Source organism: Leptodactylus fuscus, chromosome 8, assembly GCF_031893055.1.
Source record: "Leptodactylus fuscus isolate aLepFus1 chromosome 8, aLepFus1.hap2, whole genome shotgun sequence".
Lineage (NCBI taxonomy): Eukaryota > Metazoa > Chordata > Amphibia > Anura > Leptodactylidae > Leptodactylus > Leptodactylus fuscus.
In genome coordinates, this window is record NC_134272.1 from 80514364 (window position 1) to 80541433 (window position 27070).

A 27070-nucleotide genomic window follows, 5' to 3' on the forward strand; every position below is an offset into this window, starting at 1 on the left:
AGGACAGCTTATGCAAACCAGACTGGTTCCCTTCAGTCATATCTTAAAGGGGACCTCTTACCACCTCTTTGCATCGTTCAATAGGCATCCTTCCACTGATTCTGACACAGCTGGATTTTTTTCTCTAGCCCCCACCATTCCTGAGTAATCATATCCATTACTCTCAGTACAATTGCACTCTCTGCCAGGTGGGCAGTCCTAAGCTGGAGCAGAAAGACAAGGACTGCCCACTTGACAGCAGAGAGCATAGTTGTTCTGAAAATAAGTGCAATGATTACTCAGGAATGGTGGGGACTAGAGAAAAAATTCCAACTGCGCTGGAATCAGTGGAGCAGCTTCTAATGAAGGATGTAAAGAGTGGAAGATGGTGGAGGTGATGAAAGGTCCACTTTAAAAATGGTGAGAAATGAAATCACAGTTTACACTGGAATATTCTCTATCATTTCATTATAGTAACAGGAAATTGGAGACGGCCTCTAAGAGGATCATTACATTGGCAGATCTCATTGGGCCAGGCTGGGGTTATTCTTAAAGGGGTTCTCCAGTTTAGACAGTTCAGATTTATAGACCCTGTTAGGGATTTAGGGAGTTAATAGGGGGGTCCTCTGTTCAGGATCCTCATCCCTTGGCCATATTGGAGAGCCCTGTATCACCAGTATCACCAGTGACTTGGATACACACTGGTTTTGTCACTAACAAGTAAGGATGATTCCAAGTGGAGAACCCCTTTAACAAAGCACACTACCTCCATTTCTCATAACCTTACCTGCCGCAGCTTTTTCCACATAATGGAGCTCATTGAAAAAAAGAGCAACCTGCGAGTACTTCTCCCGTACGACATTGGAGATATAGTGCAATAAGGTCTGTTTCCTGTCTGTCGACTTGGTATCCAGAAGCTATAGAGTTAAAAAAAAATAAAAGGAGAGAGAAATAAAAATGTACATATTAATATGGCGGACATTTACTAAGATGTATTGTGTTATAGTATTGTTAATTACAGTATAATAATAATAATAATAATACTATATATAGAGTTATATGGCTCCTCTACAGCTATTCTAACCCTGCCTGCAGTCACCACTAGGGGGAACTCACTGTATATAGATTTAATGGCTCCTCTACAGCTATTCAACCCTGCCTGCAGTCACCACTAGGGGGAGCTCACTGTATATAGGTTTATATGACTCCTCTACAGTTTTTCTAACCCTGCCTGCAGCCACCACTAGGGGGAGCTCACTGTATATGGATTTATATGGCTCCTCTACAGCTATTCTAACCCTGCCTGCAGTCATCACTAGGGGGACCTCATTGTATATGGATTTACATGGCTCCTCTAGAACTATACTATCCCTACCTGCAGTTACCACCCTCTAGTGGTGGCTGCAGGCAAGTGGAATTTTATTATTAGCTCTATGGCTATGTGAAACACAGCAGGGCTTTCGGAGCCTTGTGTTTTGGCCACCTACTTCCATCCACCATTGTGTACTTACCAAGTCCAAGCTTTGAAGTTTGAAGCCGTAGACCGCGCCACGTTTACTGCTGTTCATATAATTTCCCAGAGCCAAAATAATCTGCATAAAACAACGGGAAAAGACGAGATGTTTGATATCAGGAATATACTGATCGGTAACACAGGTACTGCCACCAGTCTGAACATACCTCAAGGATTTTCTTCAGCTTCTGAGATGATTTTATTGAAACAGATGCAGCTATGATGGCGTGAAGTTGCTGTGAAGAAACAAGATTAAGATGTAACAATGTCGCACTCACCGTCCACGCAGTCTCACCCGACTTTACGATACTCACCGGCGTCAACATCTGGATGCTCTCGTTGAAGTTCCCGATGAAGGCCATGATGGTCATCTTCTGCATCAGCCTCTCTATCTTACTGAACTGCATCATAAAGCGATCTTCATCCGATAAGTTCTCCATAGGCTTCTTCTCCCGCTCGTACTGCCGTAAGACTTTCACCTCTGACTCGGTCGGCATGAATCTCATCAGACACTCCACAAAGTCCACGGGTAAGGTTTTCAGGTCAAACCTAAGATGGAATGAAGACAAAAAAATAGAAATCTGACAACGGGTAACAGCTATTATTTATTCCAACATTTCCAGGAGGAATAACAGAGGAGCAAAACAATGCAATCCAGAATTGTCATTCTATGAGGAGTGCAAGTGATTGCTAACACAGATACGTTTGGATAGGCCCTCCTTACATTGCTATAGAAGGGATTTTTGGGAACTTTTTTGCTTCCGTTTCACAGGCCTTGTGACATCAGTCACGTGATATGTCATAGCTCAGTCCCTTTCAAGCCAATGGGACTGAACTGGAGTATCAAGCACAGCCACAATACAAGGTACAGCGCTGTCTGATCGCCAGAAGTGTCTACCAGAACTTTACTCCCTATTGAGAAGCTGTCTGTGTGTGCATGTGCAAGGGGATCAGAGAGAATAGCTGCCAGCTGAAGGTGCCATACACATCAGACAAAACTAACAGCAATGCCAGATCTATCAGTGGCGCCCGGCTGACCCCGTGGACTATTATGACACACGTCTGGTTTCCGACATGTCTATTATTTCACAGGAAGAATTACACGTGCAATATTTTCTGGCCTTTTTAAAGGAATCTGCAGCTGATACAGATGTGTGCGGCCAGCCTCAGTCCACACGGCTACCACTAGTCATTCCAATCAATATGGTGGACTATGCTGAGACGTGCACCATGTCACCGGAGGTAAACCTGACAATGTCAACTGGTCCATACAACTGATCTATCAACCTCCATTGTTTTACTGATACAAAGTATCAGACGTCAAACAGAACGTGGAGTTAAAGATCTTTCTTAGGAGAGACGTGGAGTCTGGAAGGATCCGGACGAGATCACTCAGATATGAATTGGCGACTACACGGAGACGACGAATATTGATCTCCGAACAGAAAGGAAACGCTTTGCGTCATCTGCATCTGTTATCTGGATCAGAGCGGAGGGAAAGAAGAATCACTTACTGTCTAGACCCGAGATAGGAAAGTTTTTCTCTCCGGTAAAACCTCCCAGCACGTCTTGCCAGAAAGCGATACATTTCCAGTAACAAATACACAAAGGTTTCCTATATGTGGCTCTAAAGATCCCCGTACACCTTCACAGCTATTCCTCCTGACCTCCCACATACACGCACCTCCGGCTTGTCTGAGCATGCACATGTTCTCAATATGCAGAGGGGAATAAGCTGTGCCCTTATCTTTAAAGTGGTTTTCCGGATTGTACCCCATGTGGCATATTGTGTTATTAGGGTTGAGCGATCGTGTTCGGAAAAGATCGAATTCCGATCGGCGATCGAGAAAATTTCACGATCGTGATTGGAATACTGAACGTGATCTTTTTAGGTGGGATCAAGATCGGTGATTATTTCCCACAATGCTTTGCTACTGGCCAAGCATTGTGGGAAAAGCTAACAATGTTAGCCTTCACACTGAGTATACACTCCGCTCATTCTGAGCGGAGTGTATACTCAGTGTGAAGGCTCCGCTGCGGTTCCATAGGAATGAATGGAAGCAGCTGGCACACAGCCTTAACCCCCTGCACGCCGGCTGCGTCCATTCATTCTAATGGGAGACTAGCTAACATCTCTAGTAGCTACTTACCTGCAGAGATGGCTGCTCCGGTGCCCAGTGTTTTCGGTCTTCTTCGCCTAGCTGCCCCTGCCTCCAAGGTTAGTGTTAAAGAGCTAGGAAGAAGGCGGGGCTTGTGGCTTAGGAGAGTGTGGGCAGGTACAGGGCGGGGAGACGTGACGTCTCCCCTCCCAGTACCCGCCCACACTCTCCTAATCCGCCCACACTCTCCTAACCTGGGAGGCAGGGGGCAGCGAGGCGAAGAAGAACGAGAACACCAGGCACTGGACCAGCCATCTCTGCAGGTAAGTGGACACCAGGGGGGACTAAGTAGCCAGAGGATTAATAAAAAATCACTACACAGCATGGATTCTAACAATTAAAGCGTTCAATTGTTAGATTCCACGCTGTATAGTGAATAGGATTGCTTTTAAAATCCGATCTCCGATTAGTAATAAAATCCCATTGACTTGCATTGGGATCGGAATTGGGATCGAGATCGGGTTCGAATGAAAAATGATCGGAAATCGGATTTCAAAATCGATCCTGAAAAGTCAAGATCGGCTCAACCCTAGTTGTTACTGAATAAAAGGGGGTAAATGACGGCAATAATGGGAGCAGCAGGGGAGGAGTATGACTGTCTTGTTGGAGGAAGTGACCTCTCTAAACATCTCATTATGTGGACAGGGCTGAATGTCACAATTGGGATAGAAGGATGGAACAGGCCAAGTACAAGTATTAGCAGAACAGAGGCCCAATAGACGTCATCTGTGACATAAAGCTGATACAGATCGTTCATTATTTCCACTCCACCTTCTTATAAAACCAATTTATTCTAATTCTGGACTTCTGCTCATTACTTAATATGAGTCATCGGCCAAACTTTCTATAAGACAAGCATGGAAATAGCCGTAAGCAGCGAGCTCAGAAAATGACATAACGGGATCTGCGGTAATCTTATAAGCCGCAGCCTTTGTGCCCCGTCAGGTCCACTACTTACTGCTGGATGGCTCGGCAGATCTCCTCCGCTGTCTTCCCTGCTTTCCTCAGGGTGATGGCCAGGTTTTTGGCCCGGTTTGCTTCCAGTAATGTCACCTTGTTAGAGCCTTTAGGTGCCGCTTTTTGCTTGTTGGAACTAACGTCAATGGCCGGGCCTTGGGCTTTTGTCTTGAAGATTTCTTCAAATTCATCTACGTTTAGATCCTGAAAGGAGAAATCCTTGTTACTTGACTGCATTTTCTATATCAATATATTAGACCGGAGAGCGAGATACATTCGGTCAGCATATTGCAAGGGGATATATGTATGTATATATATATATATATATATATATATATATATATATATATATATATATATATATCATATCCGAGAATGGCATCTGTCGTGTAGACATGTGATATAGGTGAATATTGCCTTATGCTTAGTGCACGACCCAGTGACTCCAACACCAAGAATACCGGGTGCAAGACAAAGCAAAGTGTATCAGGTTTTTTTCAGAATATTTACATATAACAAGAATCTTACAGTACTAATGTATGCAAAAAAAATTAACATTTGTACCATGTGCCCTGATCTCTTCCATATACAAGACCTATATACTTACTATATCCATAGAATGGACTGTACGGACATACAGTATGAACAAACAAGCACGTCCCATCCCCCCGCCCTGCCTGCCAGATAGACTTTGGGAATGAAGAATACAAGGGCCAGAATTAAAGACTTAAAATGAGGGATCCAAGATGGCTGCCGCATTACAACTACAGAAGCTGTGGTCATGTGACCGTCCGCCATTACCTCCAGTATCCGCTCATCATCGATCTCATTAAAGACTGTGCCATTGATCTGGTTGGGTTTTAGCGCTACCCAGTTGAATACCGGCATCCTGAATTTTGTCTTGATCGGCTTCTTAATTTTCACAGCTGTGAATAAGAACATGGAGGTTGTCACTGTCGTAGAACATAAGGCACGTACGATACGTCTGACTATAACACGAGCTCGGATACACAGTAGTGCAATGTATGGGGATTCCCATAAACAATGAACACCTATTCACAGGACAGATGATCAATGTATGGCCGCTTGGGATTCCTCGATCAAAATCATGAGAAGAGAGTCCAGGAGTCCTCTGTGTGAATAAGGTTGTAGTGTGATTGCTCCATTCACTTCTATGGAGCACTGTACTCAAAAATGTCCCCGGCAGCATTCACACAGGGGGACTAAGGGACCCCAGGAATCATGCAGGAATCTATCAGCTATCCAGCCAATGGCTGATCAATGTTGCTTATGGGAAAACTCATTCAATGCTACCACTGTATTGTTCCTCTGTTGTTCCTCTTGTCAGTGTCAGCAGAGTTTAGAGACATCATTCCCTACATTTCCAGGAGGGATAACAGGGGAACGACGCAATCGTCCAGGCTATTTGTAAGTATGTATGTCAGGCATGTCAGGAGGGGACACAGGATGAAAGGATGACAATGAACTTAATGAATGGGCCTGTAGATGGGGTAAACAACGCGGCCCTCTCTGAAAATTCTTTAAAATAAAACTTGATTAAAAAATGTAGGTAATATTCCGGTGACACATTATATAGGAGAATAATGAATTCTTATCATGACATGATGTGCAGGACGACAGTGCAGAGGAGGAGGAATATGGAGAGTAAAACAAAGAAAACCTACAGAAGAGCTTGATCGGCCCATCTTTAGTGGAAGCGTAAAAACAAGGAGAGAGGTTAGTGTCATAGGGTATACATGTATCAGCGCACACAGGGTTAACGTAAGACACAATGCTTTATATGTCACTGGACATCCATTCTCTTGCATGAAGTGAAACGCCCTGTACTATAAGCCAATTACACAATTTTCGGTTCCGCGTCTCATTCGCCTTCCTTCGGTGCTATTCGCGGCGCCCAAATTACATTAATCCGTCACTGGCTCTGAAGCAGAGATTAAGATTTAGATGCAATCAACAGAAACTAATCTCTTAATCTAATGTAAGTAATACATAATGGGCTGACACTGGCGGGAAGGTTACTATGAAACCCTATAGAAAATATCCAATGAAATGCTAGAAGGACTGACTGTCACTCTGAAGGACCCTGCACGGTCATACGTTATATGGACAGTACATTGATTTCAATGGATGAGGTGTAATGCTCCATTTCACCAGTGGTGGTGCTGTAGAACAAATGATCAGTAGCTTACAGATTCCCACAATGAACACAGCCGATTACTGAGGGGCCCTAAGATCTACGCCCAACCCTCCACCCATCCCCGCCAACACACACACACTCAAATACAGATTTTTTTGGCCCTCACGAATTCCATTATTGGCTTGGATGATTTCTATTGCTCTCAATGAAACAAAGCATTATGTACAATGCACGGAGCTGTGCTGTGGGTAATAAAGAGTGTCTATCACTCTGGAGGACCTGTCCTGTCCTGGATTACAATTTGAATGGACCATTGTAATTCTCAGTTTCTCTTTTAGAGGCACTGCAGGGAAACTAAACCCTTGCCAGGTTTCCTCATCTATAATGACTGTAGATTAGAGATACATAAACTAGGGAGTGTACGGCATTTCTATAGCCAAAGGCTAATACTTGTATATTGTGTGTATAAGGATGTGAGGTCAGCGTGTTATCACCTGATGATGTCATCGCTGCGCTGACTCACTGTCACAAACTTCCTGTACTGAGCACAACGAATCACTCAGCAAATAAACTCACTACAGTATAAGTCAAGAAAGCGGCCAATATTCACTGAGATAAGTCATCTTATTAGTCAGCGGCAACTTCAAAGTCTGCAAGGACTACAGATACCAGCAGAACATTACCCGGATTAGCTCAGTACGGTCACAGTCTTGTATTTTTGCACCTGTGTGACAACCACTCAGTATTTTTATAGATGTCAGATTTACAATATGCAAATACCCAATGTAGTATTCTGTAAGGTCCGGGGCAGAACTCACTCAGATGTGTAATGTGAAGGGCCACAGATCTGACTAATGTAAGAGTGTTCCGTATAGAAATTTTCTATAGTATGTCAATGGGCTCACAGAAACCAAATTCACGTGCACTGATGTGTGCACATACTCTTATAGTGAAAGCTGGACTTTAAAATTTTTCCGTGGCTCCTCACTAGCCAAACCATGGTAATGCCTGGGACTCAGCAACAGTCATGTCGAAAGGGTATAGGTATTGATAGCCACAATGCCTCAGTACCAGCCACAATGTCCCACTGCCAGCCATGGTATCCCACTACCAGCCACAATGTCTCACTATGAGCCACAGTACCCCACTACTAACCACAATGTATCACTACTAGCCACAGTGCCCCACTACTAGCCACAATGTATCACTACTAGCCACAGTGCCCCACTACTACCCACAATGTCTCACTACGAGCCACAGTGTCCCACTACCAGCCACAATGTCTCACTACCAGCCACAGTGTCCCACTACCAGCCACAATGTCTCACTATGAGCCACAGTACTCCACTACTAGCCACAATGTATAACTACTAGCCAAAGTGCCCCACTACTACCCACAATGTATCACTACTAGCCACAGTACTCCACTACTAGCCACAATGTATCACTACTAGCCACAGTGCCCCACTACTAGCCACAATGTATCACTACTAGCCACAGTGCCCCACTACTAGCCACAATGTATCACTACTAGCCACAGTACTCCACTACTAGCCACAATGTATCACTACTAGCCACAGTGCCCCACTACTAGCCACAATGTATCACTACTAGCCACAGTGCCCCACTACTAGCCACAATGTATCACTACTAGCCACAGAATCTCCAAACACACTTGCTCTGCTTTTTTCTCGCCAGCAGGACATTGACCTCTAACTCCCTGTTTTATTGCTGATCTTCAAAAGAGAATTTTCTTCAGCCAGACCAGAAAACTGTCAGGTCCAGATAAGCCGGCCTCATTTATTGGGCCGAGATTAACTATTGACTGTCTAGTATCAGCCAATAAAACCGTAGGCAGATTGTTATATAAAAGGCCAGGACAAATCCAACATCTAAGCAATGTCACAGGGTCCGATGGTCTGTTACCTGCAAGTCCTGAGTTAAATATAACAGTGGGTGAGGCAGTTCCCGGTAGAGGAGGAGCTCCTGGCGGAGGAGGAGGTGGTGGAGGTATTGGAGGCTCCACAGCAGGACCTGGAAGAGGTGGTGCTGGAGGAGGAGGTGGTGGTGGAGGTGGAGGTGGAGCCGGTGGAGCAGGAGGCATTGTAGATGACGCGGGTCCATTTTCCACTGAAATCGGTAGTAAACGTATTTGGTGATCAAATATTTTTTTGACAATAGTTAACATATTAAATATTATATGGCCATAGCTACGTGATCATAGCCAAGATCTTCCAATCAAAAATGACCATGGATGACCCGAACATGCGTGTAAATTTTAAGGTGAAGGAGTCATCGAGTCCTATTGATGGCCACCATAACCCCAAGAAACATAGACATCTAGATGTTGCTTAAACTACCAAAACTAGAACAACCAAATCCCAAGTCAATTAACCCATCTGAGCTCCGGACACTTCAACCAAAGGCTGAACCTCAAAATTTTTGGTCTAAGTTATGTCTTTATTGACCAATGACTATGACAACACTTACCTTCTCCAGGCTCTGAGGACAATGGTGCTGGAGGGGGCGGCGTGGGTGCTGAAGGTGCGGAAATTCCTGATACTATTGTTGATGTTCCACCCAGAACCGAAGGTCCTGACTGTGAGATACCAGTAGCAGACGACAGTTCACCCACCACTTCTGTACCTGACAGCACAGCGGCCCCTGACGTCACTAGTGGTGTAATAGATATGTCCCCATCACCCTTCTTTTGAATTTTAAGACTCCCTTGTTTTTCCAACTCATGAATTTTTCTTTCCAGAGTGGATTGTCTCTGAATGGCTTCCTCCTTCTCCTTGACCATCTTCCGTAATGTGTGCACCTGGGTGTTTGCATCCTTGCAGACTTCCTGTGCATAAAGAAAAGAAGACAAAAAAAATGTCAGGCAGATTTGGTAAAGCTACAACTCCCACTATGGCCTGAATGTGGGTTACAAAGTACCAAACAGTCAATAGTTTGGACTACCCATGATATTGCTTCAAATCATCTTGAGACCTCCAAAGGCCTTCAAAGGCAACTCTCCAATTCTGGTAGGGCTATCCTAAGTTTATGGCGCCATACAAACTCTGCCCTGACTGATACTGTTGATGCAAAGAAGAATTGGCAACTTTGAATTTGGACCTTTAATCACCTCCAACAACTCCAACTCTTTACATCCTTCAATAGCTGAAGCTCCACTGATTCCAGCACAGTTGGAATTTTTTCTCTAGCTCCCACGGTTCCTTAGTAGTTGGTGCTGTTATTTTCAACACCCGATAAGCTCAGTACACTCCCTACTGGAAGTGTGGGTGGTCCTAGTCTGGGAGCCGCCCACCTGACAGTAGGGAGCATAATAAGTATATTGGGTGCTGAAACTCCAGTTGCTGAGGAACGGTAGGGGCTAGAAAAAAAATTCCAACTGTGCTAGAATTAGTGGAGCGGCGCCTATTGAAAGGTGCTAAGAGTTGGTGAAGGTGGTGAAAGGTCCATTCCATGGGGGAATCAGGAAGGACAGCTGAATGGTGTGTAGTAGCCCGATGTATGCTGGACAAACTGTGTTGGGTAAATGTCTGATGTATGGTTCAGCTTGCCCAGCGTATATGTGAAATATAGCCTAGCTGGGCCTAACCACAGATCCTGACCCCATATTGGTCAATGTGCCCCCAAGCCAAACAGCGTTGTGTTTTATGTATGTCAACATACTGTCGGGCCTAGTGGTGTGCACCAAGACTGTCAAGAAGCTGGTCAGAGACTGCTTAGAAACACATTGATGTGCTTGGCTCTCTAGACGATGGGCCCATTGTGGCCCACCTGGTCCGTACTCAGGTTGATAAAAGAGACAACCTCTTGTTACGGTTACATATATGACCATTGTATGACTGTATTTATGGACTACTATTATATGTTACTGTAGTTGGAGACTGAGAAGAATTCATTGGTCAATTTAAGAGGGTGAGGGTGTTTTTCAGGTGGTTCTGTCGCTGACTACTAGACAGGTCATCTCAAGGTATTGTACACGGACATTACTTCCCTCAGACTGTACAATAGCCCTGTGACAGGTGTGGGCAGAACAATATGGAGACAGGTTGGGTTTCAGTCAGTGTACAGACACATACACCAGCTCATTGTCTGGCTATGGCTGCAGTTATGTAGATACACGCGATACAGCAGCAATCAGAATCGTACCCGGGCAATTTCCAGTTCTTTATGTCTTTGCATAAGCTGTTTTTCCAGTTCTACAATTTTTGACATAGCTTCGTTTTCGGTGTCTTGTAGCTTTTCAGAAAGCTGTGAATACAAAAGAAAAATTATTAATCTTTTATAATCAAAATTTACAATATATTATCAGGGATATGAGTATATATGATAGTAGATTTATATTTGTACGTAGAGGTAGTATTATAGTAGTTATATTCTTGTACATAGGAGCGGTATTATAGTAGTTATATTCTTGTACATAGGAGCAGTATTATAGTAGTTATATTCTTGTACATAGGAGCAGTATTATAGTAGTTATATTCTTGTACATAGGAGCAGTATTATAGTAGTTATATTCTTGTACATAGGAGTAGTATTATAGTAGTTATATTCTTGTACATAGGAGTGGTATTATAGTAGTTATATTCTTGTACATAGGAGCAGTATTCTAGTAGTTATATTCTTGTACATAGGAGCAGTATTCTAGTAGTTATATTCTTGTACATAGGAGTAGTATTCTAGTAGTTATATTCTTGTACATAGGAGCAGTATTATAGTAGTTATATTCTTGTACATAGGAGTGGTGTTATAGTAGTTATATTCTTGTACATAGGAGTAGTATTATAGTAGTTATATTCTTGTACATAGGAGGTAGTATTATAGTAGTTATATTCTTGTACATAGGAGGTAGTATTATAGTAGTTATATTCTTGTACATAGGAGGTAGTATTCTAGTAGTTATATTCTTGTACATAGGAGTAGTATTATAGTAGTTATATTCTTGTACATAGGGAGCAGTATTATAGTAGTTATATTCTTGTACATAGGAGCAGTATTATAGTAGTTATATTCTTGTACATAGGAGTAGTATTATAGTAGTTATATTCTTGTACATAGGAGGTAGTATTATAGTAGTTATATTCTTGTACATAGGAGTAGTATTATAGTAGTTATATTCTTGTACATAGGAGCAGTATTATAGTAGTTATATTCTTGTACATAGGAGCAGTATTATAGTAGTTATATTCTTGTACATAGGAGTAGTATTATAGTAATTATATTCTTGTACATAGGAGTAGTATTATAGTAGTTATATTCTTGTACATAGGAGCAGTATTATAGTAGTTATATTCTTGTAGATAGGGGCAGTATTATAGTAGTTATATTCTTGTACATAGGAGTAGTATTATAGTAGTTATATTCTTGTACATAGGAGGTAGTATTATAGTAGTTATATTCTTGTACATAGGAGTAGTATTATAGTAGTTATATTCTTGTACATAGGAGTAGTATTATAGTAGTTATATTCTTGTACATAGGAGGTAGTATTATAGTAGTTATATTCTTGTACATAGGAGTAGTATTATAGTAGTTATATTCTTGTACATAGGAGTAGTATTATAGTAGTTATATTCTTGTACATAGGAGTAGTATTATAGTAGTTATATTCTTGTACATAGGAGTAGTATTATAGTAGTTATATTCTTGTACATAGGAGGTAGTATTATAGTAGTTATATTCTTGTACATAGGAGTAGTATTATAGTAGTTATATTCTTGTACATAGGAGTAGTATTATAGTAGTTATATTCTTGTACATAGGAGTAGTATTATAGTAGTTATATTCTTGTACATAGGAGGTAGTATTATAGTAGTTATATTCTTGTACATAGGAGTAGTATTATAGTAGTTATATTCTTGTACATAGGAGTAGTATTATAGTAGTTATATTCTTGTACATAGGATTAGTATTATAGTAGTTATTCTTGTACATAGGAGTAGTATTATAGTAGTTATATTCTTGTACATAGGGAGCAGTATTATAGTAGTTATATTCTTGTACATAGGAGCAGTATTATAGTAGTTATATTCTTGTACATAGGAGTAGTATTATAGTAGTTATATTCTTGTACATAGGAGGTAGTATTATAGTAGTTATATTCTTGTACATAGGAGTAGTATTATAGTAGTTATATTCTTGTACATAGGAGCAGTATTATAGTAGTTATATTCTTGTACATAGGAGCAGTATTATAGTAGTTATATTCTTGTACATAGGAGTAGTATTATAGTAGTTATATTCTTGTACATAGGAGCAGTATTATAGTAGTTATATTCTTGTACATAGGAGTAGTATTATAGTAATTATATTCTTGTACATAGGAGTAGTATTATAGTAGTTATATTCTTGTACATAGGAGCAGTATTATAGTAGTTATATTCTTGTAGATAGGGGCAGTATTATAGTAGTTATATTCTTGTACATAGGAGTAGTATTATAGTAGTTATATTCTTGTACATAGGAGGTAGTATTATAGTAGTTATATTCTTGTACATAGGAGTAGTATTATAGTAGTTATATTCTTGTACATAGGAGTAGTATTATAGTAGTTATATTCTTGTACATAGGAGTAGTATTATAGTAGTTATATTCTTGTACATAGGAGTAGTATTATAGTAGTTATATTCTTGTACATAGGAGGTAGTATTATAGTAGTTATATTCTTGTACATAGGAGTAGTATTATAGTAGTTATATTCTTGTACATAGGAGTAGTATTATAGTAGTTATATTCTTGTACATAGGAGTAGTATTATAGTAGTTATATTCTTGTACATAGGAGTAGTATTATAGTAGTTATATTCTTGTACATAGGAGGTAGTATTATAGTAGTTATATTCTTGTACATAGGAGCAGTATTATAGTAGTTATATTCTTGTACATAGGAGTAGTATTATAGTAGTTATATTCTTGTACATAGGAGGTAGTATTATAGTAGTTATATTCTTGTACATAGGAGGTAGTATTATAGTAGTTATATTCTTGTACATAGGTGCAGTATTATAGTAGTTATATTCTTGTACATAGGTGCAGTATTATAGTAGTTATATTCTTGTACATAGGGGGTAGTATTATAGTAGTTATATTCTTGTACATAGGGGCAGTATTATAGTAGTTATATTCTTGTACATAGGAGGTAGTATTATAGTAGTTATATTCTTGTACATAGGTGCAGTATTATAGTAGTTATATTCTTGTACATAGGGGGTAGTATTATAGTAGTTATATTCTTGTACATAGGGGCAGTATTATAGTAGTTATATTCTTGTACATAGGAGCAGTATTATAGTAGTTATATTCTTGCACATAGGAGTAGTATTATAGTAGTTATATTCTTGTACATAGGGGGTAGTATTATAGTAGTTATATTCTTGTACATAGGAGTAGTATTATAGTAGTTATATTCTTGTACATAGGAGCAGTATTATAGTAGTTATATTCTTGTACATAGGGGGCAGTATTATAGTAGTTATATTCTTGTACATAGGAGTAGTATTATAGTAGTTATATTCTTGTACATAGGAGTAGTATTATAGTAGTTATATTCTTGTACATAGGAGTAGTCTTTTAGTAGTTATATTCTTGTACATAGGGGGCAGTATTATAGTAGTTATATTCTTGTACATAGGGGGCAGTATTATAGTAGTTATATTCTTGTACATAGGAGGTAGTATTATGTTAATTGTATATCTCCTGGTAGATGATATTAGGCAGGTGGGAGCAATGAACACAGGACAAGAAACATCTCAAAGTAAAATCTAAATTATGAAATCTTTCTTGTGGGAAAGTTCATGGCCTTGTGTAAGTCACAGTAACGCTGCAAATTTTGTCAAGTTTGGGGAACCAAACGTTACCTGATGTCCTACTCTAAGGTCCCCCAAACTTTTACTTACATGAGAAATATTTTCTTCCAGTTCTTCCACTCTTTCCAGTGCTGCATTCTTTGTCTCCGCATCTTCTAGAAGAGCCCCCACATCAAACACATTATCCAGATAAGCCTGAATCTGGACCTGAAGTTTATCACTTTCCGTGTGTTTCAGTTTCTAGAAATGAGAAAACCAAAGAACAGATTTGAGAGATCAGAACAAGGAAATGGTCACAAGTGGCGGCCGTACACATTCCATCCAACTCCCCTTACTTTCCCCATAAATATTCAGGCTTGGAGCAGAGGAACATGTATGTTTATATCAATGGGGTAGAATGGATAAGTGGCTGCCAGACATGTCTGATGCTGCTCATCTACTGGGCAGGCTAACATCTAACCTGACTGACCCCACCGGACTTATGGAGGGACATTCAGACCACACATTTACACTGATTTTCACTAAATTCAGTTCTATTCCATCTGACCCGTAATGTCGTGAACCTGCCCCAGTCTCCCAGCATACACACAATGTAAACTGATATCACCTTAAACATTCAATACACGGGCCCAACAACGCAAACGTTTGCAAGAAATCCACATGTAATAAAATATACTTACGTCCAAGTACTCGTCCAAGGCCAGTTTGGTAAACTCGAATTGTAGATGGACCCTGAAATTCATGTCTTCTACCGAATGGACTACGATATTAATGAACTGCATACATGCAACCTGCAAGAAGCCACGGCAGCAGTGAAAGGGTTAACTCATTACAGATTCTGCAAAGTCTGCACAAGAGTGTACAAGAGCAAACAATACTCCCGACCGATCCTCCACCCATCTCTCCTATCCTAGGATTTTATTTTGACTTTCCCAGTACACTATAAACCAACTATAGTAACAGCTATAAATCTGGATATTTATATTGTAAATCTGTCCTGTCACTTTAAGACGAACCATGTAATACCATCAGGCAGGCATTTATATATGATACAGTCCATCTATGTACACATACAGCGTAAGGGGCTATGCAAAACATCTGAGCCTGCCCCGAACTGAGAGGACCGTTCTGCTCGACCGAACCTGCATGTAATAAGTGGTGGCAATAGGGTAAGTCTTGTGCTTAATTTGGGTTATACAGAGTCCAGTCATATTAATGTGACCACCGCCTACTTTTGACGTCAATGTTAAATGACCAATTGCAGAAGGCGCGTGTCATCAGCTATCTGGTGCACTCATCATTGTGGAAGGCACGATGGATCAACACAAGTATGCATCTATCCTTGCGGACCATGTTCACCCCTACTTGTTTTTTCTCAGGATGATGGCAACTACCAGCAGGACAATGCTTCGTGTTATAAAGCTCGCAGTGTACGTGCGCGGTTCAAGCAACACCAGGATGAGTTTACCGTACTCCCTTGGCCAGCAAATTCCCCGGACTTGAACCCAATTGAGTATCGGTCGGACCACTTTGATCGGGTCGTTCGCGCCATGGATGCTCAATGGCGTAACCTAGCGCAGCTGGCCACGGCACTGGAGTCGGCATGGCTCAACATCCCAGTGACATCATCACAACATCCCCTCTCTTCCAGCACGTCTCGCAGTGTCCGCCCTGCCAAAGGGGGTTATTCTCTAGGGTGCCGCAAGGGTCAGTATTAGGTCCTCTCTTTAATATCTTTATTAATGACCTGGTATAGGTTTTACAAAGCAGGGTGTCCATATTACAGAGCAGGGTGTCCATATTACAGAGCAGGGTGTCCATATTACAGAGCAGGATGTCCATATTACAGAGCAGGGTGTCCATATTACAGAGCAGGGTGTCCATATTACATAGCAGGGTGTCCATATTACAGAGCAGGATGTCCATATTACAGAGCAGGATGTCCATATTACACAGCAGGGTGTCCATATTACAGAGCAGGGTGTCCATATTACAGAGCAGGGTGTCCATATTACAGAGCAGGGTGTCCATATTACAGAGCAGGATGTCCATATTACAGAGCAGGGTGTCCATATTACATAGCAGGGTGTCCATATTACAGAGCAGGGTGTCCATATTACAGAGCAGGGTGTCCATATTACAGAGCAGGATGTCCATATTACAGAGCAGGGTGTCCATATTACACAGCAGGGTGTCCATATTACACAGCAGGATGTCCATATTACAGAGCAGGGTGTCCATATTACAGAGCAGGATGTCCATATTACAGAGCAGGATGTCCATATTACAGAGCAGGATGTCCATATTACACAGCAGGGTGTCCATATTACAGAGCAGGGTGTCCATATTACAGAGCAGGATGTCCATATTACAGAGCAGGATGTCCATATTACAGAGCAGGGTGTCCATATTACACAGCAGGGTGTCCATATTACAGAGCAGGATGTCCATATTACAGAGCAGGATGTCCATATTACAGAGCAGGATGTCCATATTACACAGCAGGGTGTCCATATTACAGAGCAGGGTGTCCATATTACAGAGCAGGATGTCCATATTACAGAGCAGGATGTCCATATTACAGAGCAGGGTGTCCATATTACAGAGCAGGGTGTCCATATTACAGAGCAGGATGTCCATATTACAGAGCAGGATGTCCATATTACACAGCAGGGTGTCCATATTACAGAGCAGGATGTCCATATTACAGAGCAGGATGTCCATATTACACAGCAGGGTGTCCATATTACAGAGCAGGATGTCCATATTACAGAGCAGGATGTCCATATTACAGAGCAGGGTGTCCATATTACAGAGCAGGATGTCCATATTACAGAGCAGGGTGTCCATATTACAGAGCAGGATGTCCATATTACACAGCAGGGTGTCCATATTACACAGCAGGGTGTCCATATTACACAGCAGGGTGTCCATATTACAGAGCAGGATGTCCATATTACAGAGCAGGATGTCCATATTACACAGCAGGGTGTCCATATTACATAGCAGGGTGTCCATATTTGCAGATGATACAAAACTTTGTAGGGTAAGCAATAACGAGGAGGATAGTAGAATATTACAAGGGGATCTAAGAAAACTGGAAGCATGGGCGGAGAATTGGCAAAAGTTGTTAATGTTGACAAATGTAAAGTAATGCACTTTGTTCGACGTAATAAAATGTATGACTATGTACTTAATAGTAAATTACTGGGTAAGACTGTCAATGAAAAAGACTTGAGGATTTTGGTGGACAGCAAGCTTACCTTTAATGACCAGTGCCAGGCAGCTGCTGCCAAGGCAAATAACATTATGGGATGCATCAAAAGAGGTCTAGATTCTGATGACAAGGACATAGTTATGCCTCTATACAAATCACTGGTACGGCCACACTTAGAATATTGTGCGCAATTTTTGGCCCCGATATACAAGAAAGACATAAGTGAACTTGAAAAAGTGCAAAGATGGGAAACCAAAATGATTAGGGGAATGGGTGGACTGGAGGACAACGAGAGGTTAACAAACTTGGGGTTATTCAGCTTAGAGAAAAGACGTCTACGGGGAGATCTAATAACAATGTACAAATACATGAAGGGACAATACAAAGAACTTTCTAAGGATATTTTTACTCCTAGGCCAGTGACAGTGACAAGAGGACATCCTCTACGTCTGGAGGAGAGAAAGTGTCACCAGAAACATAGAAGGGGATTCTTCACAGTAAGAACAACGAGGCTCTGGGACTCTCTGCCCCGGGAAGTGGTGATGGTGGATTCACTGAACAGGTTCATAGCGGGCCTGGATGCCTATCTTGACGAGAACAATATAACAGGTTATGGATTCTAGAGTATAAGGACACGTTGATCCAGGGTTTTATACTCACTGCAAGATTTGGAGTCGGGAAGGAATTTTTCCCCTGAAATAGGGCAATTGGCATGAGCCTCATGGGGGTTTTTGCCTTCCCCTGGATCAACACTGTAGGGGATTGTAGGGTTATAGGTTGGACGTGATGGACTCATGTCTTTATCCAACCTCATCTACTATGTAACTATGATTATATAAAGCAATAAGCAGCCACAGAAAGAGATTCTTATCAGTAGGGATCTTACTGTACGAGATAATCCCTTTAAATGGTGCTGCAGACTGCCCAGTGACTGCTGACAAGGTCGTATCTTCTGACAGATTTATAGGGAAATAGTAGAAATCTGAATTTCCTGCAGCCTGTTTGTCTGCGCGCCGGATGTTTCCACCGAGAATCAATTAATCTATTCAGAAGTGATTCTCAGAACAGAAGACGTGGAAATATTTATTTGAAGTGTACAAAGGGTTAAACAGAGGGGCGGAATCGCAGGTCATATCAGGCGTCCGTATCTGTCCAAATATCCATCACCCTATAACACACGGCAGAACATTCTGGAAGGTTTCGATGATCAGATTTTTTGTAATTACTTCTTTTTTTTCTATAATATTTGAGAACAAGTAGAGTTCACCTCGAGGTGACGGCGTCTTCTGACGTTCCCGACAATTCCTCGCGGACAGATCATTCATTCTTACACCATTGTTTCTCAGCAGCCAGGTGTGTGCGGCCTGAAGCACAATCCTAAAGCTAACAGTACCACAGGAGATAGCTAGGATTCTTAAAGGGGTTGTCCAGGATCACAAAAAAAAGTTTCTGCTTTTTTTTTTTGTTTGTTTCAATTTTTTTCGCAGAAACAGCGCCACCATTGACCGTAGGCTATGGCTGGTATTGCAAGTCATCTCTAATCGCCTGATCATTACAATGTGGGATGGATCCGGTGCACAGGATTGAGGTCAGACAAAAAATAATTAGTATCTAATAGGTTTGGCCAGAAGAAGAAGCAAAAATGTTGTACCTCTGTCCTGTTGGCAGAGGTAATAGGAGGGTAATAAGTGCTACCATGTCTCCTATGAGCCCCTTATGGCTTTTTGGGGGGCGGGGGACCATAGAGATGGCAGTTATAGTAAATGTAATGATGACAAACTTTCTCATGAATAGAAAGACAATCCTTCAGTAAAGACTGACAAACAGGCAGAAGTACATGACAATGTGGATTTATATGTCATCCAAGAACTATAGGTCTGTAATAGCTTTGCAGATCTACAATGACGTCATCAGTCAATCTCAGTTCTGTTTCTTCTTTCTTAGGTCTACACTTAATAACCTTTGTAGGCAAAAAGCAGGAAGCGAAAAGCTTTTTTATCCCGCAGCAAAGTCCTGTCATTGTAAAAGATCTGAATTATTCATTCCTATTAATCTCAATCCATAATTCATCCGGAGTAGTCTAATACACGGTATACACAGTATACAGCAGGTCGTGCCGGCGCCTTATAATCCAGATCAGGGTTTTATGTGAAAAGTTGTCAGAGTTTTGGATTTAGGCCAGGTCAGATGAGGGGATTAGGGGTGCAGATTTGTGTCTATGCTATAGGACCAATGTCCCTGCCTGGCTATGGGTCTACTGACCTCACATGAGCACTAGGGGGAGTTATGATTCTGTGATTTTAGGGGTTAGGTCAGGACACTCATCTGTTATGTGGGAGCTAAACTGCCCCTAATATGACCATATGAAACTGACCACAGTGTTGTTTAACAAGGGCTCTAAAGATCATGGAAATTATCAACTCACTGGTGTCTGTTATGGTTTATGGAGTCAGAAGCAGACAGCGCTATACACTGTGTAGTGGTCATGCCGTGCAACTGCAGCTCCGCACCCTTTAATTTAAAGAGGACCTCTCATGGTCCGGGGCACAGGCAGTTGTATATACTGCTGGAACGCCAACAGTGCACTGAATTCAGTGCACTATCGGCTTTCCCGATCTGTGCCCCGGGTGAAGAGTTATTGGTTCCGGTACTGTAGCTCTTTACAGTCAGAAGGGCGTTCCTGACAGTCTGTCAGGACCGTCCTTCTCCACAGCAGCGCCTATCGCGCTGTACTGTGGAGCGGGGAGGAACGCCCCCTCCCTCTGCTCACAGTGCTCATCCATAGACGAGTATTATCAGGAGGGGAGGGGGCGTTCCTCCCCGCTCACACAGTACAGCACTATAGGCGCTGCTTGTACAGAAGGACGGTCCTGACATAGTGTCAGGAATGCCCTTCTGACTATACAGAGCTACGGTACCGGGACAGATTGGGTAAGCCAACAGTGCGCTGAATTCAGCGCATTGTCGGCTTTCCAGTAGTATATAGACCTGCCTGTGCCCCAAACCATGAAAGGTCCTCTTTAAGGAAGGGTTCACACAGGGTTTTTTGGGCTGGATTTTGACGCAGAATGGAATGTTTATAATTCTAACGGTTACGGTATTATGCTACATTATAACGTTTACATTAATACGGTACATTGTGAGGTTTGCCTACTATGGTGTATTCTAGTATTTATGGTATTATGGTACATTCTACCATTTACCTACTATGGTATATATTTCTTACATGTTATTATGGAGTGACATTGACTCTGTGGGCCACCATACAATCTCGGTACGAGGAGTTTTTTTCGCCTTGCGCACGAAGCTTTACAAACTTTGACATGACGTAATTGACGGATTGTCCGGGATCGATGTAATTTTAGGATGAAATGATTGTTAAGCGTTAAAACATATGTAATGGGAAAACTAGAATAATGAGAATATTACCATGAAATCTATATTGTTGTCTTCATTCCTGAAATGTTCCATCAACTTCTCAAAGCGTTGTTTTTCACCACAAACCTTGTAGGAAAAAAAGAAAAGAAGCAATTACCAAACAACGAAACGTCCATATACGACTAGAAGAGAATAATACGACAACACCAACTCCATAGAGGATAAAGTATAGCATGATTTAGGATGTAAAGGGGCCACGATATAACACACCCCGATCAGGACCGATGGGGGGGCGTATGTATAAATTGTGTTTCATGCATGCACCATTTTTACACCAACACAAAATCACCATTGTATTCAGATTGAGGCCTAGACTGAAAGCCATTGAATCCAGACCTCAGTCCGATTGGAGCTTCTTAGTATCATCTATCATTAAAGGGGTTCTGCCTACAGATTATCAATAGTAGATCTGTTGGGGGCGATTATCAGAACCCCCACCAATCTGATTGAAGACGCCATGCCACTTTGGAAAGCACCAGATACCCTTCGAATTTTTGCCAGGCAAAGCTCTGTACTTGTGGCAATGACTGTATCTGGTGTTAAAGCTCCGACCATTCACTTCAATAGGATGAGTTGGGGTGTCATGGACCCTCAAGCAGCTAATTGTCGGGAGTTCCAAAAATCAGACTCCCCATCAATCTAATACTATTGGCCTATCATAAATAAAGCCCATTCATTTAAAGTGCCAGATAATTTAATAATAAAACGTAGTAATAATGTCATTGCGGTTCTGCCAGCGGCGCTCTCATTGGTTGGTGCCAGCCTCTGGGCAGGCCGGTGGAGAAGTGGTGCCTGCTCATACGTCCAGGGCAGACTGTGGGCAGGCCGGCCAACATGGTGGATACTCACACCTCCGGAGCGCCGCAGCCGCGACGCCTGCTCTCTCTGCGCAACGACTACTGTATTGACAGCGGCGGCGTGTGTGCGACAGGCCTCCGGAAAGCTCTGGCACTCTGTGAGGGGCAACACGTCCAATGTCTCTACCGGCTTGGTAAGTACACCGGAACACTCTAGCGTGTGGGTACATTGCGCAAACCATCGTGCCGGGGGCCAGGTGTGTAGGGCCCGGGGGAGCTCATGGGGGACTGTAGGGTGCCGAGCGTGTAAGGCCCCCCTGGGCATGGCCTTTCTCACCCTGTCTAGTGCGCGGGAGGATGGCACACAAGACACAGTTTTGAGGTTACAAAAGGGGACCCAGGCACCACATCCAGGAAGAGCATGGGAAAAGGGTTGGTGTGGGAGCACAGGCAAAATCATGGAGGAACATGGGGTCCCCTCCCAAAAGGGAGTCCCCTCAGAAGGGTGCAAGGGCCACCATAAAATCCAGAAGCAGCGGAAAGTAAGAGGGCGGTGGGACAAGGGCACACGGGATAAGCAGCTAGAAATAGAACACACCGCCCCAGCGTTGAATAGAGTCCGCCTTGGCGCATGACGGAACCTACCCAACACTGAAAGACCTGTACGCGCCTCAACACCCCTGCCAACCCGCAGACGAAGTCGTGGGCACATGCTAGTAATAATAATAATAATAATAATAATAATAATATTACATTAACTAAAAATAAAACAATAATAATAATAATATAATATTAAAATAATAGAATCAGACCCATCCCCATTCTAATAATGATAGCTAATAGTAAGGTAAGCCCATAAACTAAAAGTACCTAATAACTTAATAATAAAACAATATTAACTTAATAGTAAAAAAAATAAATAAATAATAATAATAATAATAATAGAATTATACCCCCACAAACACAACAATCTAATAGTGACGGCCTATCCTGAGGAGAGCCCTTAAATTAAAGAGCCAAATAATAATAATAAAATAATAATAATAATAATAATAATAAATAGTGATGTATTAAGCAATTAATAATAATAGTAATATTAATAATAACAGTAATAATATGTTCTTAGTCTTACATTACGATTTTATTCCCTTTTATGGAAAAATTAGAAGTCACAAATCTCCAAGACCAATCATTTAAAAAAATAAATAACTAAATAAAGCAAGAAAGACAAGTCTATAAAAAGACCCGGACACAAACATCTTCCTATTTTCTAACAAAGGAAAAATCCAAGGAGAGCTCCTATATTGAAAGCACATGACGGGATGACAACACTTAACCATAAAACAAAAAAATTCCCCAGAGTATTTTAGTGTGGTTACCAAGGAGATGCCACTTACTTCATGCAAATAACACGACTATAATTAAAATATAGATGGAACCATTGGAGACCCCTGTCCTCCAGCCCCACCAGCGCCTCATATCTCCAGCACACTTACTGAGAACCATTTAATTTTTTTTTCATTATATCTTAGTATTTTATTTTTGATATTCTGTTATTTTGATATTTTATTATTTCATTATATTTTAATTCACATTCTAGATTTTATAATATTTTTTTTATTCTGATTGCATCTTATTAATATATATTATTTATTATTCTAACATTTATTATATTTTTATTATCTTATATTGAATTGAATTATTATATTTTTAGTATAGATGGATGGATAGATACAATAGATAGATGATAGATAGATAGATAGATAGATAGATAGATAGATAGATAGATAGATAGATAGATAGATAGATATAGATAGATAATAGATAGATAGAATAGATGATAGATAGATAGATAGATAGATAGATAGATAGATAGATAGATAGATAGATAGATAAATAGATAGATAGATAGATAGATAGATACAATCGATAGATAGATTAGATAGATAGATAGATAGATAGATAGATACAATAGATAGATAGATAGATAGATAGATAGATAGATAGATAGATAGGAGATAGATAGATAGAGAAGAGATAGATAGATAGATAGATAGATAGATACAATAGATAGATAGATAGATAGATAGATAGATAGATAGATAGATAGATAGATAGATAGGAGATAGATAGATAGAGAAGAGATAGATAGATAGATAGATAGATAGATAGATAGATAGATTAGATAGATAGATACAATAGATAGATAGATAGATAGATAGATAGATAGATAGATACAATAGATAGATATAGATAGATAGATAGATAGATAGATAGAAAGATAGATAGATAGATAGATAGATAGATAGATAGATAGATAGATAGGAGATATATTATATTATTGTGTGTAACAGTGTTACATTTTTGTGGCTTAGCAGCTGCCCATTGTTATCAGCTCTACACCCCCATTGTGTGATATTACATAGACTGTAATTGCATGGTGATAACTGACAGGTTTCTGGATCGTTTCGCGTTGCGTGCGCTGTCAGGTTGAGATATGTTAGGAAAGTAGGAGAGCCATAAATCTCTCAAGAGATCATTTTCCATATCATTTCTGTAGTCAGTTGCATTTGCTACTAAAATCTTACCAGACAATAAGCAAACAAACAAAACAGCTATGTTAAAGTCTAATTTTTTGCAGAATTTTTTTGGCATTAATATTTTAACTTAAACACCACACATTCTTGGTGGGGATGTCAGTGGTCAAGTTCAAACTGACCACCAATTTATCCTCTATTCCAATGTTTCCCAAACTGCGGGTCACAACTAGAGATGAGCGAGCACTATTCGAAACAGCCGTTTCGAATAGCACGCTCCCATAGAAATGGACATAGCCAGCACGCAGGGGGTTAAGCGACCGGCCGCTGGCTCCATTCATTTCTATGGGAGCGTGCTGTTCCGAATAGTGTTCGCTCATCTCTAGTTACAACCCCCTGGCCCCCTGGTGGGGTATAAAGACCTCTGGGTGGTCACGAGCCAAGTTGAAAAACTGCTGGCAATACTAATTGCCTGGAATTCTGCTTTAAGGAGACCACAGTCATGTGATAAGTCATAAGCAGGCGAGGAGCTTGTACAGTGCAGGACTGCAAAGAGGCAGCAGTGCTAAGTGTAGGAGGAAATGTAGATGTAGCAGGGCTGAGTGTATGAGGAAAAGTAGATGTAGCAGGGCTGAGTGTGTGAGAAAATGTAGATGGAGCAGGGCTGAGTGTGTGAGGAAATGTAGATGGAGCAGGGCTGAGTGTGTGAGGAAATGTAGATGGAGCAGGGCTGAGTGTGTGAGGAAATGTAGATGGAGCAGGGCTGAGTGTGTGAGGAAATGTAGATGGAGCAGGGCTGAGTGTGTGAGGAAATGTAGATGGAGCAGGGCTGAGTGTGTGAGAAAATGTAGATGGAGCAGGGCTGAGTGTGTGAGGAAATGTAGATGGAGCAGGGCTGAGTGTGTGAGGAAATGTAGATGGAGCAGGGCTGAGTGTGTGAGGAAATGTAGATGGAGCAGGGCTGAGTGTGTGAGGAAATGTAGATGGAGCAGGGCTGAGTGTGTGAGGAAATGTAGATGGAGCAGGGCTGAGTGTGTAAGGAAAGTAGATGTAGCAGAGCTGAGTGTGTAAGGAAAGTAGATGGAGCAGGGCTGAGTGTGTAAGGAAAGTAGATGTAGCAGAGCTCAGTGTGTAAGGAAATGTAGATGGAGCAGGGCTGAGTGTTTGAGGAAAGTAGATGTAGCAGGGTTGAGAGTGGGGTGATTTGAATATAGCAGAGCTAAGTGTATAGGGGGAGGAGGGGGAAATGTGAAGGAAGAATAAGCCAAACAGAGGCAGTATACAGCTGAAAGGCATCATTTTAAGAGCAAAACAATATGAACAGGTAAGCAGGGGCGGAGCCTTCTTTACAGCCCCTGGGAAATATGGATCGGATTTTTACCTCCTTGAAGTTATCAAATGCTGATAAAATAATTTCGTGTCCTCCTCGGACAAGGCAGACGGCTGCGAGCAGCTCTAGTACAAGTGCTTTAGTTCTGCAAGGAAAAATAAAGACAAAAATGAGTAAAAATAATACAATAAATCTGCCCAATCCTGGGAGATTGGAGACTGGTGTTGTAGACCCGACAGCCCTATTATCGCTCTCCTGAGTAAATTTGTGTATTTCCTATGTAATTGCAGCTGGGAGACGAGTCCCTATAAACTCTGACACTGTCCAATCAATTATTATTAATTGTTTCATATATTTCCAGGAGGAGTAAGAGAGGGTTGGTACTATGTAGAATGATTTTGTGTGAGGGATAAGTCGCCTTTAATGAGATTAATAGAAAAAAAAAATCCTAAATTCACTCATTTATCATTCACAGACACAACATATTTGACCCAATTTTGCCATATGGAGAATTTAACAACCAAATGTCTAGAAGTGAATGTTCATCGTGGCCGTCTGTGCGCCTTGTTCAGACATGGGGATGAAGGGGGGGGGGTGGTGTCATGCTAAAAGGGACATCAGTGACCAAGTCCAAAATCCCGAGAATACTGCTGATCCTGAAGACGTCTCCATGAAATACTGTAATGCAGGAACTTCTTTTATTACAAGTCTACATTGTGCTGCTCCTCTGTTACTCCTCCTGGAAAGTTACAACTGGGTGTTACCATTTCCTTTGTCAAAGGGGTGTGTCATCTCTGATTGGACAATGTCAGACTAGGGATATACCTTTTTGACAAGGCGGATGGTATTGTCAAGTTTCCAAATTTTTCATCCATTTACAGGAGGCGTAACAGAGGAACAGCCAAATTTTCAGTTTTAAGAATAGATAGAATTGTTAGTTATGTAGAAAGCACTAAAAGGAGAGCTTATAGGTCCTGTGTTACACCCAGGTGACATATTAGTGGGCACAGCAGCAGAGGGAGCAATGGTCACCTACTGGTACTGCCCAGGAGATAACTGGATCTCCTGGAGAATTGGTCGAGTCCTTACAGTAATAAACTCCATTCACAGGAACAGGAGGAAATAGATTAAGTAAATTTCATTAACTGAGCTCTCATAGTTATTTA

The 27070-nt window shown here is 41.3% G+C and overlaps 1 protein-coding gene across 9 annotated transcripts in view; it reads right to left on the reverse strand.

Annotated features, from left to right (window-relative positions):
* Positions 1-27070, reverse strand: part of FMNL2 (formin like 2) — a 157647-nt gene that overhangs the window by 19795 nt on the left and 110782 nt on the right. For 5 of the 9 annotated variants that reach the window (XM_075284462.1, XM_075284458.1, XM_075284455.1 and 2 more), the window contains exons 9-22: positions 25956-26049; positions 21232-21306; positions 15266-15376; positions 14676-14825; positions 10931-11032; positions 9257-9614; positions 8693-8896; positions 6294-6314; positions 5410-5534; positions 4610-4812; positions 1807-2041; positions 1660-1728; positions 1491-1571; positions 767-896 (exon numbers count right to left, since the gene is read on the reverse strand). In XM_075284462.1, the coding sequence (XP_075140563.1) occupies positions 767-896; positions 1491-1571; positions 1660-1728; positions 1807-2041; positions 4610-4812; positions 5410-5534; positions 6294-6314; positions 8693-8896; positions 9257-9614; positions 10931-11032; positions 14676-14825; positions 15266-15376; positions 21232-21306; positions 25956-26049 (1958 nt within the window). The remainder of the gene's footprint in view (positions 1-766; positions 897-1490; positions 1572-1659; positions 1729-1806; positions 2042-4609; positions 4813-5409; positions 5535-6293; positions 6315-8692; positions 8897-9256; positions 9615-10930; positions 11033-14675; positions 14826-15265; positions 15377-21231; positions 21307-25955; positions 26050-27070) is intronic. The other 4 variants (XM_075284463.1, XM_075284457.1, XM_075284460.1 and 1 more) reach the window with 1 other exon arrangement.